Below are 18,472 nucleotides of genomic sequence, written 5' to 3'. Positions count from 1 at the left end.
AAAGCACTATGAACCCACTGGGCAAAAACTGGTTTGATCAACATTGTTTCCATGTCATTTCAACAAAATAATTCCACGTGATGATGTTGAATCAATGTGTAAAACTGATTGGATTTGCCATTTCTTATTTTTATTATTTATTATATTTATTTCTTATTTTTATTATTTATTATATTTATTTCTTATTTTTATTATTTATTATATTTATTTCTTATTTTTATTATTTATTATATTTATTACTTATTTTTATTATTTATTATATTTATTTCTTATTTTTATTATTTATTATATTTATTTCTTATTTTTATTATTTATTATATTTATTACTTATTTTTATTATTTATTATATTTATTTCTTATTTTTATTATTTATTATATTTATTTCTTATTTTTATTATTTATTATATTTATTTCTTATTTTTATTATTTATTATATTTATTTCTTATTTTTATTATTTATTATATTTATTTCTTATTTTTATTATTTATTATATTTATTTCTTATTTTTATTATTTATTATATTTATTTCTTATTTTTATTATTTATTATATTTATTTCTTATTTTTATTATTTATTATATTTATTTCTTATTTTTATTATTTATTATATTTATTACTTATTTTTTTAATTTTTTTTTTACCCGACGTCTAACCTAAATCAAATGGCGTGGTGAATGTTTTTGTTGAATTCACGTTGATTTCACGTTGAATTCACGTTGATTTCACGTTGAATTCACGTTGATTTCACGTTGATTTCACGTTGAATTCACGTTGATTTCACGTTGAATTCACGTTGATTTCACGTTGAATTCACGTTGATTTCACGTTGATTTCACGTTGATTTCACGTTGAATTCACGTTGATTTCACGTTGAATTCACGTTGATTTCACGTTGATTTCACGTTGATTTCACGTTGAATTCACGTTGAATTCACGTATTTTGACAACTCAACCAAATATAAATCAAAACGTTGAACTGATTTCTGAGCCCAGGGAGCAATGTTAGCCACAACTCACCCTGGCAGAATCCGTCAATCTCCTCATGTCCCAGACTACAGACGCATCGCCCCAGAGGAACCAGCCAGTCCCCGTCCGCCCCACAGTACAGTTTGGGCGTGTCCCTCTCCTCTGCGTTCTCCACGCACGCTCCCCGCACCTCCACCAGCGAGGAGGAGTCGACCCTTGGTACCGTGTCTGGGAACGCTGCCAGGTTCCTCAGAGTGGATGGACAGCGCTTCGATAAGGAGAGAGATATACAGTCAGTACAGGGCCTTGCAAAAGCATTCATCCCACTTGGAGATTTTGTTGCATTACAACCTGTCATTTAAATGGATTTTTATTTGAATTTCATGAAATAGTCCAAATTGGTGAAAAAAACAACACTTGTTTGAAAAATTTAAAAAATTTAAAAGTGGTGTGTATATGTATTCACCCCCGTTGCTATGAAGCCCCTAAATAAGAACCAATTACCTTCAGAAGCCACATAATTATTTAAATAAAGTCCACCTGTGTGCAGTCCAAGTGTCACATGATCTCAGTATATATACACCTGTTCGGAAAGGCACCAGAGTCTGCAACACCACTAGGCAAGGGGCACCACCAAGCAAGCGGCACCATGAAGACCAAGGAGCTCTCCAAAACAGGTCAGGGACAAAGTTGTGGAAAAGTACAGATCAGGGTTAGTTTATAAAAAAAATATCAGAAACTTTTACATCCCACGAAGCACCATTAAATCCATTATTAAAAAATGGAAAGAATATGGCATCACAACAAACCCGCCAAGAGAGGGCCGCCCATCAAAACTCACAGACCAGACAAGGAGGGCATTAATCAGAGAGGCACCAAAGAGACCAAAGATAACCCTGAAGGAGCTGCAAAGCTCCACAGCGGAGATTGGAGTATCTGTCCATATGACCACTTTAAGCTGTACACTCCACAGAGCTGGGCTTTACTGTAGAGTACCCAGACAAAAGCCATAGCTTAAAGAATAAAATAAGCAAACATGTTTGGTGTTCGCCAAAAGGCATGTGGGAGACTCCCCAAACATATGGAAGAAGGTACTCTGGTTAGCTTTTTGGCCATCAAGGAAAATGCTATGTCTGGCGCAAACCCAACACCTCTCATCACCCCGAGAACATCATCCCCACAGTGAAGCATGGTGGTGGTAGCATCATGCTGTGGGGATGTTTTTCCATCGGCAGGGAGTGAGAAACTGGTCAGAATTGAAGGAATAATGGATGGTGATGAATACAGGGAAATTATTGAGGGAAACCTGTTTCAGTCTTCCAGAGATTTGAGACTGGGACGGAGGTTCACCTTAGCATACCACTAAAGCAACACTTGAGTGGTTTAAGGGAAACATTTAAATGTCTTGGAATGGCCTAGTAAAAGCCCAGACCTCAATCCAATTGAGATTCTGTGGTATGACTTAATGATTATTGTACACCAGCAGAACCCATTCAACTTCAAGGAGCTGGAGCAGTTTTGCCTTGAAGAATGGGCAAAAATCCCAGTGGCTAGATGTACCAAGCTTACAGAGACATACCCCAAGAGACGTGCAGCTGTATTTGCTGCAAAAGGTGGCTCTACAAGGTATTGACTTTGTGGGGGGTGAATAGTTATGCAGATTTCTGTTTTTCTGTCTTATTTCTTTCACAATAAAAAATATTTTGCATCTTCAAAGTGGTAGGCATATTGTGTAAATCAAATTGATACGAACCTCCCCCAAAAAATATATTTCAATTCCAGGTTGTAAGGCAACAGAAGAGGATGCCAAGGGGGTGAACACTTTCACAAGCCACTGTATACAGTTTTCTTATGGACGGACAGAGAGACAGACAGACAGACAGACAGACAGACAGACAGACAGACAGACAGAGAGACAGACAGACAGACAGACAGACAGACAGACAGACAGACAGACAGACAGACAGAGAGACAGAGAGACAGACAGACAGAGAGACAGAGAGACAGAAAGACAGACAGACAGATAAATATAATACATAAATAGATCACAATACCTTATAGAACACCTTGACAGAGACCAGAGCGATACACGCCCCCACATCCTGGAACGCCAGGTAGAAGCCCTTCTGGGTCACGGGGCCGACCTCTCTGACCTCAAATCAAACGAACGTTTTTATTTGTCATAGGCTTACAGTAGAGCGTAGGCTACACAATGAAATGACCTCTCAAACAGCATCTATTATAAGGGCAGAAACAGGGAGATTCAACAAAGCTCCGTAAAGACCTGTGGCGAGGCCTCTACGCTAAGAGTCCATATATATTATTATAGATTCAACATGCCACGTGTCCCTCTCCTCTGTGTAGTGAATGGCAGGTAGCCATAGTGGTTAGAGTGTATAGGAGGCAGGTAGTCTAGTGGTTAGAGTGTAGAGGTGGCAGGTAGCCTAGTGGTTAGAGTGTAGAGGAGGCAGGTAGCCTAGTGGTTAGAGTGTAGAGGAGGCAGGTAGTCTAGTGGTTAGAGTGTAGAGGAGGCAGGTAGCCATAGTGGTTAGAGTGTAGAGGAGGCAGGTAGCCTAGTGGTTAGAGTGTAGAGGAGGCAGGTAGCCTAGTGGCTAGAGTGTAGAGGAGGCAGGTAGCCTAGTGGTTAGAGTGTAGAGGAGGCAGGGAGCCTAGTGGTTAAAGTGTAGAGGAGGCAGGTAGTCTAGTGGTTAGAGTGTAGAGGAGGCAGGTAGCCTAGTGGTTAGAGTGTAGAGGAGGCAGGTAGCCTAGTGGTTAGAGTGTAGAGGAGGCAGGTAGCCTAGTGGTTAGAGTGTAGAGGAGGCAGGTAGCCTAGTGGTTAGAGTGTAGAGGAGGCAGGTAGCCATAGTGGTTAGAGTGTAGAGGAGGCAGGTAGCCTAGTGGTTAGAGTGTAGAGGTGGCAGGTAGCCTAGTGGTTAGAGTGTAGAGGCGGCAGGTAGTCTAGTGGTTAGAACCTAGTGGTTAGAGTGTAGAGGTGGCAGGTAGCCTAGTCTTTAGAGTGTAGAGGTGGCAGGTAGCCTAGTGGTTAGAGTGTAGAGGAGGCAGGTAGCCTAGTGGTTAGAGTGTAGAGGCGGCAGGGTAGCCTAGTGGTTAGAGTGTAGAGGAGGCAGGTAGCCTAGTGGTTAGAGTTTAGAGGAGGCAGGTAGTCTAGTGGTTAGAGTGTAGAGGAGGCAGGTAGCCATAGTGGTTAGAGTGTAGAGGCGGCAGGTAGTCTAGTGGTTAGAGTGTAGAGGAGGCAGGTAGCCTAGTGGTTAGAGTGTAGAGGAGGCAGGTAGCCTAGTGGTTAGAGTGTAGAGGAGGCAGGTAGTCTAGTGGTTAGAGTGTAGAGGAGGCAGGTAGCCTAGTGGTTAGAGTGTAGGGGCGGCAGGTAGTCTAGTGGTTAGAGTGTAGAGGAGGCAGGTAGCCTAGTGGTTAGAGTGTAGAGGAGGCAGGTAGTCTAGTGGTTAGAGTGTAGAGGAGGCAGGTAGCCTAGTGGTTAGAGTGTAGAGGAGGCAGGTAGCCTAGTGGTTAGAGTGTAGAGGAGGCAGGTAGCCTAGTGGTTAGAGTGTAGAGGAGGCAGGTAGTCTAGTGGTTAGAGTGTAGAGGAGGCAGGTAGTCTAGTGGTTAGAGTGTAGAGGGGGCAGGTAGCCTAGTGGTTAGAGTGTAGAGGAGGCAGGTAGTCTAGTGGTTAGAGTGTAGAGGTGGCAGGTAGCCTAGCGAAAGGTTGCTAGATCGAATCCCTGAGCTGATAAGGTAAAAATCTGTAGTTCTGCCCTGAAAATCTAATGAATATATATATATACATATATTTTCTTTTAAATAAATATCTCGAGAGAAAGAGACAAAAGAGCAGTGTAGTATAAGAACGTGATGAATATAATATTCAACCAAACTCACCTCCGTGTTGAGGCGCAGAACGCGGTCGCCCAGGTCCGTCTGTGTGAAGCTCTCATCGGCAGCAATGGTGTCCACCTTCAAATCAAATCATATCCAATATGTTTTTCATCATATGCACCTGGGTAGTAGTGTCACAGCACCATTAAATGATGAAATACCTCTCCTCTTTAACAGTAACAACAGCTATGAAATAACTCTCCTCTTTAACAGTAACAACAACTATGAAATAACTCTCCTCTTTAACAGTAACAACAACTATGAAATAACTCTCCTCTTTAACAGTAACAACAACTATGAAATAACTCTCCTCTAACAGTAACAACAACTATGAAATAACTCTCCTCAGTAACAACAACTATGAAATAACTCTCCTCAGTAACAACAACTATGAAATAACTCTCCTCAGTAACAACAACTATGAAATAACTCTCCACTTTAACAGTAACAACAGCTATGAAATAACTCTCCTCTAACAGTAACAACAACTATGAAATAACTCTTCTCAGTAACAACAACTATAAAATAACTCTCCTCAGTAACAACAACTATAAAATAACTCTCCTCAGTAACAACAGCTATAAAATAACTATCCTCAGTAACAACAGCTATGAAATAACTCTCCTCTTTAACAGTAACAACAGCTATGAAATAACTCTCCTCTAAACAGTAACAATTATGAAATATATCTCCTCTTGAACAGTAACAACAACTATGAAATAACTCTCTTCTAACAGTAACAACAACTATGAAATAACTCTCCTCTTGAACAGTAACAACAGCTATGAAATAACTCTCCTCTTAAACAGTAACAACAATTATGAAATAACTCTCCTCTTGAAAAGTAACAACAGCTATGAAATAACTCTCCTCTAACAGTAACAACAACTATGAAATAACTCTCCTCTTGAACAGTAACAACAGCTATGAAATAACTCTCCTCTTAAACAGTAACAACAACTATAAAATAACTCTCCTCAGTAACAACAACTATAAAATAACTCTCCTCAGTAACAACAGCTATAAAATAACTCTCCTCAGTAACAACAGCTATGAAATAACTCTCCTCAGTAACAACAACTATGAAATAACTCTCCTCAGTAACAACAACTATGAAATAACTCTCCTCTTTAACAGTAAAAACAACTATGAAATAACTCTCCTCTTAAACAGTAACAACAACTATAAAATAACTCTCCTCAGTAACAACAACTATAAAATAACTCTCCTCAGTAACAACAGCTATAAAATAACTCTCCTCAGTAACAACAGCTATAAAATAACTCTCCTCAGTAACAACAGCTATGAAATAACTCTCCTCAGTAACAACAGCTATGAAATAACTCTCCTCAGTAACAACAACTATGAAATAACTCTCCTCAGTAACAACAACTATGAAATAACTCTCCTCAGTAACAGTAACAACAGCTTTGAAATAACTCTCCTCAGTAACAACAGCTATGAAATAACTCTCCTCAGTAACAACAGCTATGCAATAACTCTCCTCAGTAACAACAGCTATGAAATAACTCTCGTCAGTAACAACAGCTTTGAAATAACTCTCCTCAGTAACAACAGCTATGAAATAACTCTCCTCAGTAACAACAGCTATGCAATAACTCTCCTCAGTAACAACAGCTATGAAATAACTCTCCTCAGTAACAACAGCTATGAAATAACTCTCGTCAGTAACAACAACTATGAAATAACTCTCCTCAGTAACAACAACTATGAAATAACTCTCCTCTTTAACAGTAAAAACAACTATGAAATAACTATCCTCTTTAACAGTAACAACAACTATGAAATAACTCTCCTCTTGAACAGTAACAACAACTATGAAATAACTCTCCTCAGTAACAACAGCTATGAAATAACTCTCCTCTTTAACAGTAACAACAACTATGAAATAACTCTCCTCAGTAACAACAGCTATGAAATAACTCTCCTCAGTAACAACAACTATGAAATAACTCTCCTCTTGAACAGTAACAACAGCTATGAAATAACTCTCCTCTTAAACAGTAACAACAACTATGAAATAACTCTCCTCAGTAACAACAACTATAAAATAACTCTCCTCAGTAACAACAACTATAAAATAACTCTCCTCAGTAACAACAGCTATAAAATAACTCTCCTCAGTAACAACAGCTATGAAATAACTCTCCTCAGTAACAACAGCTATGAAATAACTCTCCTCAGTAACAACAACTATGAAATAACTCTCCTCTTTAACAGTAACAACAACTATGAAATAACTCTCCTCAGTAACAACAACTATGAAATAACTCTCCTCAGTAAGAACAGCTATGAAATAACTCTCCTCAGTAACAGTAACAACAGCTATGAAATAACTCTCCTCAGTAACAACAGCTATGAAATAACTCTCCTCTTGAACAGTAACAACAGCTATGAAATAACTCTCCTCTTAAACAGTAACAACAACTATAAAATAACTCTCCTCAGTAACAACAACTATAAAATAACTCTCCTCAGTAACAACAGCTATAAAATAACTCTCCTCAGTAACAACAACTATGAAATAACTCTCCTCTTTAACAGTAACAACAACTATGAAATAACTCTCCTCAGTAACAACAACTATGAAATAACTCTCCTCTTTAACAGTAAAAACAACTATGAAATAACTATCCTCTTTAACAGTAACAACAACTATGAAATAACTCTCCTCTTGAACAGTAACAACAACTATGAAATAACTCTCCTCAGTAACAACAGCTATGAAATAACTATCCTCTTTAACAGTAACAACAACTATGAAATAACTATCCTCAGTAACAACAGCTATGAAATAACTCTCCTCAGTAACAACAACTATGAAATAACTCTCCTCAGTAAGAACAGCTATGAAATAACTCTCCTCAGTAACAGTAACAACAGCTTTGAAATAACTCTCCTCAGTAACAACAGCTATGAAATAACTCTCCTCAGTAACAACAGCTATGCAATAACTCTCCTCAGTAACAACAGCTATGAAATAACTCTCGTCAGTAACAACAGCTTTGAAATAACTCTCCTCAGTAACAACAGCTATGAAATAACTCTCCTCAGTAACAACAGCTATGCAATAACTCTCCTCAGTAACAACAGCTATGAAATAACTCTCCTCAGTAACAACAGCTATGAAATAACTCTCGTCAGTAACAACAACTATGAAATAACTCTCCTCAGTAACAACAACTATGAAATAACTCTCCTCTTTAACAGTAAAAACAACTATGAAATAACTATCCTCTTTAACAGTAACAACAACTATGAAATAACTCTCCTCTTGAACAGTAACAACAACTATGAAATAACTCTCCTCAGTAACAACAGCTATGAAATAACTCTCCTCTTTAACAGTAACAACAACTATGAAATAACTCTCCTCAGTAACAACAGCTATGAAATAACTCTCCTCAGTAACAACAACTATGAAATAACTCTCCTCAGTAAGAACAGCTATGAAATAACTCTCCTCAGTAACAGTAACAACAGCTTTGAAATAACTCTCCTCAGTAACAACAGCTATGAAATAACTCTCCTCAGTAACAACAGCTATGCAATAACTCTCCTCAGTAACAACAGCTATGAAATAACTCTCGTCAGTAACAACAGCTTTGAAATAACTCTCCTCAGTAACAACAGCTATGAAATAACTCTCCTCAGTAACAACAGCTATGCAATAACTCTCCTCAGTAACAACAGCTATGAAATAACTCTCCTCAGTAACAACAGCTATGAAATAACTCTCGTCAGTAACAACAGCTATGAAATAACTCTCCTCAGTAACAACAGCTATGAAATAACTCTCCCCAGTAACAACAGCTATGAAATAACTCTCCTCAGTAACAACAGCTATGAAATAACTCTCATCAGTAACAACAGCTATGAAATAACTCTCCACTTTAACAGTAACAACAACTATGAAATAACTCTCCTCTTTAACAGTAACAACAGCTATGAAATAACTCTCCTCTTGAACAGTAACAACAGCTATGAAATAACTCTCCTCAGTAACAACAGCTATGAAATAACTCTCCTCAGTAACAGTAACAACAGCTATAAAATAACTCTCCTCAGTAACAACAGCTATAGAAACAGCTATGAAAACAGTCCAATAAGAAACACTAGGTCAGGTTTTGTCTTTGTCTTTGTCTGTCACACAGATAATAACATGTAAATAAGGTATCTGAAAGAGAAGAACACTAATGCCACCGCTGGCTTGCCTCTGAAGCTAAGCAGGGTTGGTCCTGGTCGGTCCCTGGATGGGAGACCAGGTGCTGGTGGAAGTGGTGTTGGAGGGCCAGGAGGGGGCACTCTTTCCTCTGGTCTAAGGAGATGTTCCAGGGCAGTGATTGGGGACAATGTCCTGTGGGATCTTTCAGATGTGACGTTAAACGGGGGACTCCCGTTGGTCATTAAAGATCCCATTGCATTTATCGCAAGAGTAGGGGTGTTAAACCCCGGTGTCCGGGTTTAACATGTCCAACCTGGCCCTCATACCATGGCCACCTAATCATCCCCAGCTTACAATTGGCTCTTTCATCCTCCTCCTCTCCCCTGTAACTATTCCCCAGGTCGTTGTCTAATCATTCCTCCTCTCCCCTGTAACTATTCCCCAGGTCGTTGTCTAATCATTCCTCCTCTCCCCTGTAACTATTCCCCAGGTCGTTGTCTAATCATTCCTCCTCTCCCCTGTAACTATTCCCCAGGTCGTTGTCTAATCATTCCTCCTTTCCCCTGTAACTATTCCCCAGGTCGTTGTCTAATCATTCCTCCTCTCCCCTGTAACTATTCCCCAAGTCGTTGCTGTAAATGAGAATGTGTTCTCAGTCAACTTAGTCAAATAAGAGTTTTAATAAAAAATCTAATAAAAAAGTAACAAGTAGGATTCTCTAAAACTATACCTTGGCGTAGTCGGCGGGTCTGAAGCGGGTGGCGGCGGCGTGTGGCTCCTCTGTCTGGAGGTAGAAGAGGTTAAAGGTCTCCTTGCAGGTACCAGACACCCAAGGGATGGAGTTACAGTCTCTCAGGGTGAAGCGCAGCTCCACGTACACCTGAAGGTAACACCACATACACCTTTTATTACCTGCAACACACCTGGGTTATATATTACATTATAATTATTAGTATATTATTATTATTAGTATTATACTATATATTATACTGTATATTATTATTACAATTATACTATATATTATACTGTATATTATTATTACAATTATATTATATATTATTCTGTATATTAGTATATATTACCTTCTGTGCTGCCTGGCAGATATTATTATTAGTATTATACTATATATTATACTGTATATTATTATTACAATTATACTATATATTATACTGTATATTATTATATATTACCTTCTGTGCTGCCTGGCGTATATTATTATTAGTATTATACTATAAATTAAACTATATATTATTATATATTACCTTCTGTGCTGCCTGGTGTATATTATTATTAGTATTATACTATAAATTATACTATATATTATTATATATTACCTTCTGTGCTGTCTGGTGTATATTATTATTAGTATTATACTGAATATTATTATTGTTATTATACTATATATTATTATTAGTGTTAAACTGTATTTTATTATTATACTGTATATTATTAGTATTATACTATATATTATTATTAGTGTTATACTGTATATTATTATTATACGATATATTATTAGTAGTATTATACTATGTATTATTATTATTATACTATATATTATTATTAGTATTATGCTGTATATTATTAGTATTATACTATATATTATTATTAGTATTATACTATATATTATTATTATACTGTATATTATTATTATTATTATACTGTATATTATTAGTATTATACTATATATTATTATTAGTATTATACTGTATATTATTATTATACTATATATTATTATTAGTATTATACTATATATTATTAGTATTAAACTGTATATTATTATTAGTATTATACTGTATATTATTAGTATTATACTATATATTATTAGTATTATACTGTATATTATTATTATACTATATATTATTAGTATTATACTATATATTATTGTATATTACCTTCTGTGCTTCCTGGCGCTGGATCCAATTGGACCGTAGCCAGTTGTTCTGGTTGGGCTCCATCACATGACACACCTGGAAGGTATGGATAGGTCGGTTCTGTTCATCCATCTCTGTTATCGCATCCCACTGGAGGGGGAGGGAGGGAGGGAGGGAGGGAGGGAGGGAGGGAGGGGGGAGAAGTTGGAAGACAGGATCATGATCTATAAAGACATCACGTTACCATGGTAACAGTAGAGCCATGGAGGACAGCTGGACCACCGGGTCTCTGTCTCCTATGGTCCATGAGAGACAGACCTGACGATGACTGTCTGTGGGTCTTACTGGTGTTTTCACAACTCTTACATCAGCCAGCCAGCCATAACAGCACCGTAGTGCCCTAACTCTCCTGTCCTCTCCTCTCCTCTCCTCTCCTCTCCTCTCCTCTCCTCTCATCTCATCTCATCTCATCTCATCTCATCTCCTCTCCTCTCCTCTCCTCTGGGAGAGAGAACCACCTCTGAAACCCTACTAACATTGGTACAGCTGTTTCCCCTACAGCGTTTAATGGCTGTAGATTTACAGGGTAAAGTCAAGGCCAGCTTAAGTTACTACAATCCTGAATATGTATCATGATGTGGTGTTGACAGGGTAATGCTCAGTGTACGGGCTTGTGGTCTTGACAGGGTAATGCTCAGTGTACGGGCTTGTGGTGTTGACAGGGTAATGCTCAGTGTATGGGCTTGTGGTGTTGACAGGGTAGTGCTCAGTGTACGGGCTTGTGGTGTTGACAGGGTAATGCTCAGTGTATGGGCTTGTGGTGTTGACAGGGTAATGCTCAGTGTATGGGCTTGTGGTGTTGACAGGGTAATGCTCAGTGTATGGGCTTGTGGTGTTGACAGGGTAATGCTCAGTGTATGGGCTTTTGGTGTTGACAGGGTAATGCTCAGTGTACGGGCTTGTGGTCTTGACAGGGTAATGCTCAGTGTATGGGCTTGTGGTGTTGACAGGGTAATGCTCAGTGTATGGGCTTGTGGTGTTGACAGGGTAATGCTCAGTGGTGTTGACAGGGTAATGCTCAGTGTACGAGCGTGTGGTTTTGACAGGGTAATGCTCAGTGTACGGGCTTGTGGTGTTGACATGGTAATGCTCAGTGTACGGGCTTGTGGTGTTGACAGGGTAATGCTCAGTGTACGGGCTTGTGGTGTTGACAGGGTAATGCTCAGTGTACGGGCTTGTGTTCCATCTCTAAGTGGCCCTAAAATATAGCTTCCATCAACAGAGCATAACAGACACTCCAATAACGACTAGATTTAGCGGGGGGGGGGGGGGGGGGGGGGGGCAGAGGGGAGGGGAGGCAGAGGGGTGGAGGGAGGGCAGGGGGGTGGGGAGGTAGGGGGGTGGGGAGGCAGGGGGGAGGGAGGCAGGGGGAGGGAGGCAGGGGGTTGGGGAGGCAGGGGGGGCAGAGGGGGAGGCAGGTGGGAGGAGGCAGGGGGTTGGGGAGGCAGGGGGTGGGGAGGCAGGGGGGAGGGAGGCAGGGGGAGGGAGGCAGGGGGGAGGGAGGCAGGGGGGAGGGAGGCAGGGGGAGGGAGGCAGGGGGAGGGGGGCAGGGGGAGGGAGGCAGGGGGGTGGAAGGATAATGTATATTGTTCAGTGAATGCGACAGGAGAGAGGCAGATAACAGTGTCTGTGATGGAGGAAGCACAAATCGCTGCCTGCCAATCACACTTTTTATTGTATCTTAGCTGGGGGGCCATGTAACAGAACAGAGAACATCACACTGACTATTATATCTTAGCTGGGGGGCCATGTAACAGAACAGAGAACATCACACTGACTATTATATCTTAGCTGGGGGGCCATGTAACAGAACAGAGAACATCACACTAACTATTATATCTTAGCTGGGGGGCCATGTAACAGAACAGAGACCATCACACTGACTATTATATCTTAGCTGGGGGGCCATGTAACAGAACAGAGAACATCACACTGACTATTGTATCGTAGCTGAGGGGCCTTGTAACAGAACAGAGAACATCACACTGACTATTATATCTTAGCTGAGGGGCCTTGTAACAGAACAGAGACCATCACACTGCCTATTGTATCTTAGCTGGGGGGCCTTGTAACAGAACAGAGAACATCACACTGACTATTGTATCTTAGCTGGGGGGCCATGTAACAGAACAGAGAACAGAGACCAGCAAGAAAACCCATATGACAGGAGAGAGAGAGAAGAGAATGGATGAGATCAATCTGGTAGAAGTCACAACTTTCTGTCCATAGGATATCCAGGACACATCTGGTGGACCCTGATAGGGATTTCTTTGTCCTGCAATTGATAAAGTGTTGAGGGTTTTTGTCTGCCCTGACACGTCTCCTCCCAAAGCTGTTGCCCAGTGTCTGACACATTATAGACCCCTGTCTTCCTTCTGCTCATGAGAGAAAGAGGGAGAGACAGAGAGAGAGACAGGGAGACAGAGAGAGAGACAGGGAAACAGAGAGAGAGACAGCGAGAGAGAGAGACAGAGAGACAGAGACAGAGAGACAGAGACAGAGAGAGAAAAAGAGAGAGAGAGAGGCAGAGAGACAGAGAGAGACAGAGAGAGAGAGAGAGAGACAGAGAGAGACAGAGAGAGACAGAGAGAGAGAAAGTGTGTGAGAGAGAGAGAGAGAGAGAGAGAGAGAGAGAGAGAGAGAGAAAGAAAGAGAGAGAGAGAGAGAATCAGAGAGAGAGACAGAGAGAGAGAGATGACCCATGTGTGCCTAATGCTGACAGCGTCACAGGCCCCTAGCGACCAGATTTCTGTCTGTCACAGCTGGTGGAAGACACCCAGGCATTGTCTAACAGTGGCTAGTGGTCCATTAAACCTGTATAGACCCAGGGCTTCTAATCTACACAGGGCTGGTGGTCCATTAAACCTGTATAGACCCAAGGCTTCTAATCTACACAGGGCTGGTGGTCCATTAAACCTGTATAGACCCAGGGCTTCTAATCTACACAGGGCTGGTGGTCCATTAAACCTGTATAGACCCAGGGCTTCTAATCTACACAGGGCTGGTGGCCCATTAAACCTGTATAGACCCAAGGCTTCTAATCTACACAGGGCTGGTGGTCCATTAAACCTATTATAGACCCAGGGCTTCTAATCTACACAGGGCTGGTGGTCCATTAAACCATTATAGACCCAAAGCTTCTAATCTACACAGGGCTGGTGGTCCATTAAACCATTATAGACCAGGGCTTCTAATCTAAACAGGGCTGGTGGTCCATTAAACCAGTATAGACCCAGGGCTTCTAATCTACACAGGGCTGGTGGTCCATTAAACCTGTATAGACCCAGGGCTTCTAATCTACACAGGGCTGGTGGTCCATTAAACCTGTATAGACCCAGGGCTTCTAATCTACACAGGGCTGGTGGTCCATTAAACCTGTATAGACCCAGGCCTTCTAATCTACACAGGGCTGGTGGTCCATTAAACCTGTATAGACCCAGGGATTCTAATCTACACAGGGCTGGTTGTCCATTAAACCTGTATAGACCCAGGGCTTCTAATCTACACAGGGCTGGTGGTCCATTAAACCTGTATAGACCCAGGGCTTCTAATCTACACAGGGCTGGTGGTCCATTAAACCTGTATAGACCCAAGGCTTCTAATCTACACAGGGCTGGTGGTCCATTAAACCTGTATAGACCCAAGGCTTCTAATCTACACAGGTCCATTAAACCTGTATTGACCCAAGGCTTCTAATCTACACAGGGCTGGTGGTCCATTAAACCTGTATAGACCCAGGGCTTCTAATCTACACAGGCCTGGTGGTCCATTAAACCAGTATAGACCCAGGGCTTCGAATCCACACAGGGCTGGTGGTCCATTAAACCTGTATAGACCCAGGGCTTCTAATCTACACAGGGCTGGTGGTCCATTAAACCTGTATAGACCCAGGGCTTCTAATCTACACAGGGCTGGTGGTCCATTAAACCTGTATAGACCCAGGGCTTCTAATCTACACAGGGCTGGTGGTCCATTAAACCATTATAGACCCAGGGCTTCTAATCTACACAGGGCTGGTGGTCCATTAAACTTGTATAGACCCAGGGCTTCTAATCTACACAGGTCCATTAAACCTGTATAGACCCAAGGCTTCTCATCTACACAGGGCTGGTGGTCCATTAAACCTGTATAGACCCAAGGCTTCTAATCTACACAGGGCTGGTGGTCCATTAAACCTGTATAGACCCAGGGCTTCTAATCTGCACAGGGCTGGTGGTCCATTAAACCTGTATAGACCCAGGGCTTCTAATCTACACAGGGCTGGTGGGCCATTAAACCTGTATAGACCCAGGGCTTCTAATCTACACAGGGATGGTGGTCCATTAAACCATTATAGACCAGGGCTTCTAATCTACACAGGGCTGGTGGTCCATTAAACCTGTATAGACCCAGGGCTTCTAATCTACACAGGGCCGGTGGTCCATTAAACCATTATAGACCCAGGGCTTCTAATCTATACAGGGCTGGTGGTCCATTAAACCTGTATAGACCCAGGGCTTCTAATCTACACAGGGCTGGTGGTCCATTAAACCATTATAGACCCAGGGATTCTAATCTACACAGGGCCGGTGGTCCATTAAACCTGTATAGACCCAGGGCTTCTAATCTACACAGGGCTGGTGGTCCATTAAACCATTATAGACCAGGGCTTCTAATCTACACAGGGCTGGTGGTCCATTAAACCATTATAGACCCAGGGCTTCTAATCTACACAGGGCTGGTGGTCCATTAAACCTGTATAGACCCAAGGCTTCTAATCTACACAGGTCCATTAAACCTGTATAGACCCAAGGCTTCTAATCTACACAGGGCTGGTGGTCCATTAAACCTGTATAGACCCAGGGCTTCTAATCTATACAGGGCTGGTGGTCCATTAAACCATTATAGACCCAGGGCTTCTAATCTACACAGGTCCATTAAACCTGTATAGACCCAAGGCTTCTAATCTACACAGGGCTGGTGGTCCATTAAACCATTATAGACCCAGGGCTTCTAATCTACACAGGTCCATTAAACCTGTATAGACCCAAGGCTTCTAATCTACACAGGGCTGGTGGTCCATTAAACCTGTATAGACCCAGGGCTTCTAATCTACACAGGGCTGGTGGTCCATTAAACCATTATAGACCCAGGGCTTCTAATCTACACAGGGCTGGTGGTCCATTAAACCTGTATAGACCCAGGGCTTCTAATCTACACAGGGCTGGTGGTCCATTAAACCATTATAGACCCAGGGCTTCTAATCTACACAGTGCTGGTGGTCCATTAAACCATTATAGACCCAGGGCTTCTAATCTACACAGGGCTGGTGGTCCATTAAACCATTATAGACCCAGGGCTTCTAATCTACACAGGGCTGGTGGTCCATTAAACCATTATAGACCCAGGGCTTCTAATCTACACAGGGCTGGTGGTCCATTAAACCTGTATAGACCCAGGGTGTCACACCCTGACCATAGTTTACTTTGTATATTTCTATGTTGTGGTTGGTCAGGGTGTGATCTGAGTGGGCATTCTATGTTACATGTCTAGTTTGTCCAGTTCTATGTTCGGCCTGATATGGTTCTCAATCAGAGGCAGGTGTTCGTCATTGTCTCTGATTGGGAACCATATTTAGGTAGCCTGGGTTTCACTGTGTGTTTGTGGGTGATTGTTCCTGTCTATGTGTTTTCACCAGATAGGCTGTTTAGGTTTTCGTTACGTTCATTACGTTCTTTATTTTGTAGTGTTTGTATTGATTCGTGTTTTACGTTTGTTTATTAAAACATGGATCGCAATCTACACGCTGCATTTTGGTCCGACTCTCCTTCTCATACAGAAAACCGTTACAGAATCAGCCACCACCAACGGACCAAGCAGCGTGTCAACAGGCAGCAACAGCAGCGTAAAGAGGAATGGACATGGGAGGACGTTATGGACAGCAGGAGTATGGACTATACTACTTGGGAGGAGATCGACAGGTGGGCGGCCGACCCAGGGAGAGTGCCGGAGCCCGCCTGGGATTCGCTGGAGCAGTGCGAGGAGGGTTATCGTAGAATGGAGGCGGTGAAAGCAGAGAGGCGCTGGTATGAGAAGGCAGCACGGCGACGCGGATGGAAGCCCGAGAGGCAGCCCCAAAAATTTATTGGGGGGGGGCTAACAGGGAGTATGGCTACACCAGGTAGGAGACCTGGGCAGACTCCCTGTGCTTACCGGGGGGCTAGAGAGACCGGACAGGCACCGTGTTATGCAGTGGTGCGCACGGTGTCTCCAGTGCGGGTGCATAGCCCGGTGCGGTATATTCCAGCTCCGCGTGTCGGCCGGGCTAGATTGAGCGTCGAGCCTAATGCCATGAAGCCGGCTCTACGCAGCTGGTCCCCAGTGCGTCTCCTTGGGCCGGCTTACATGGCACCAGCCTTGCGCTCTATTCCACCTCGCCGCACTGGCAGGGCGACCGTGAGCATTCAACCAGGTAAGGTTGGGCAGGCTCGGTGCTCAAGAGCTCCAGTGCGCCTGCACGGTCCGGTTTTTCCAGTACCACCTCCACACCCCAGCCCTCCGGTAGCAGCTCCCCGCGCCAGGCTTCCTGTGCGTGTCCTCGGCCCAGTACCACCAGTGCCAGCACCACGCATCAGGCCTACAGTGCGCCTCGCCTGTCCAGCGCTGCCAGAGCCTCCCTCCTCTTCAGCGCTGTCGGAGTCTCCCGCCTGTTTAGCGCTGTCAGAGCTTTCCTTCTCTTCAGCGCTGCCGGAGTCTCCCGCCTGTTCAGAACTGCCAGTCTGCATAGAGCTGCCAGTCTGCAAGGAGCTGCCAGTCTGCAAGGAGCTGCCAGTCTGCAAGGAGCTGCCAGTCTGCAAGAAGCTGCCAGTCTGCAAGGAGCTGCCAGTCTGCATAGAGCTGCCAGTCTGCAAGGAGCTGCCAGTCTGCAAGGAGCCGCCAGAGCTGCCTGTCTGCAGGATGCCGCCAAAGCTGCCAGTCTGCAAGGAGCCGCCAGAGCTGCCAGTCTGCAAGGAGCCGCCAGAGCTGCCAGTTAGCATGGAGCAGCCAGGGCCGCCAGTCAGTATGGAGCAGCCAGGGCCGCCAGTCAGTATGGAGCAGCCAGGGCCGCCAGTCAGCATGGAGCAGCCAGGGCCGCCAGTCAGCATGGAGCAGCCAGAGCAGCCAGTCAGCATGGAGCAGCCAGAGCAGCCAGTCAGCATGGAGCAGCCAGAGCAGCCAGTCAGCATGGAGCAGCCAGAGCTGCCAGTCAGCATGGGGCAGCCAGTCAGCATGGAGCAGCAAGAGCTGCCAGTCAACCAGACTCTTCCAGATCTGCCAGTCGACCAGACTCTTCCAGATCTGCCAGTCGACCAGACTCTTCCAGATCTGCCAGTCGACCAGACTCTTCCAGATCTGCCAGTCGACCAGACTCTTCCAGATCTGCCAGTCGACCAGACTCTTCCAGATCTGCCAGTCGACCAGACTCTTCCAGATCTGCCAGTCGACCAGATTCTTCTAGATCTGCCAGTCGACCAGACTC

The 18,472-nt window shown here is 43.0% G+C and overlaps 1 protein-coding gene across 1 annotated transcript in view; it reads right to left on the bottom strand.

Annotated features, from left to right (window-relative positions):
- Positions 1–1,017: 1,017 nt before the first annotated feature.
- The window catches only part of LOC139393713 (ephrin type-A receptor 6), a gene marked incomplete at its 3' end in the record, with an annotated part of 43,385 nt that continues 25,930 nt past the window's right edge, over positions 1,018–18,472 (bottom strand). Inside the window, exons 2-6 of the mRNA XM_071142064.1 lie at positions 10,936–11,064; positions 9,774–9,923; positions 4,861–4,935; positions 3,021–3,119; positions 1,018–1,234 (exon numbers count right to left, since the gene is read on the bottom strand). Of these exons, the coding sequence (XP_070998165.1) occupies positions 1,018–1,234; positions 3,021–3,119; positions 4,861–4,935; positions 9,774–9,923; positions 10,936–11,064 (670 nt within the window). The remainder of the gene's footprint in view (positions 1,235–3,020; positions 3,120–4,860; positions 4,936–9,773; positions 9,924–10,935; positions 11,065–18,472) is intronic.

Source organism: Oncorhynchus clarkii, unplaced genomic scaffold (assembly GCF_045791955.1).
Source record: "Oncorhynchus clarkii lewisi isolate Uvic-CL-2024 unplaced genomic scaffold, UVic_Ocla_1.0 unplaced_contig_5423_pilon_pilon, whole genome shotgun sequence".
In the NCBI taxonomy this organism is placed as follows: domain Eukaryota; kingdom Metazoa; phylum Chordata; class Actinopteri; order Salmoniformes; family Salmonidae; genus Oncorhynchus; species Oncorhynchus clarkii.
This window is presented reverse-complemented; position numbering and strand designations above follow the sequence as displayed.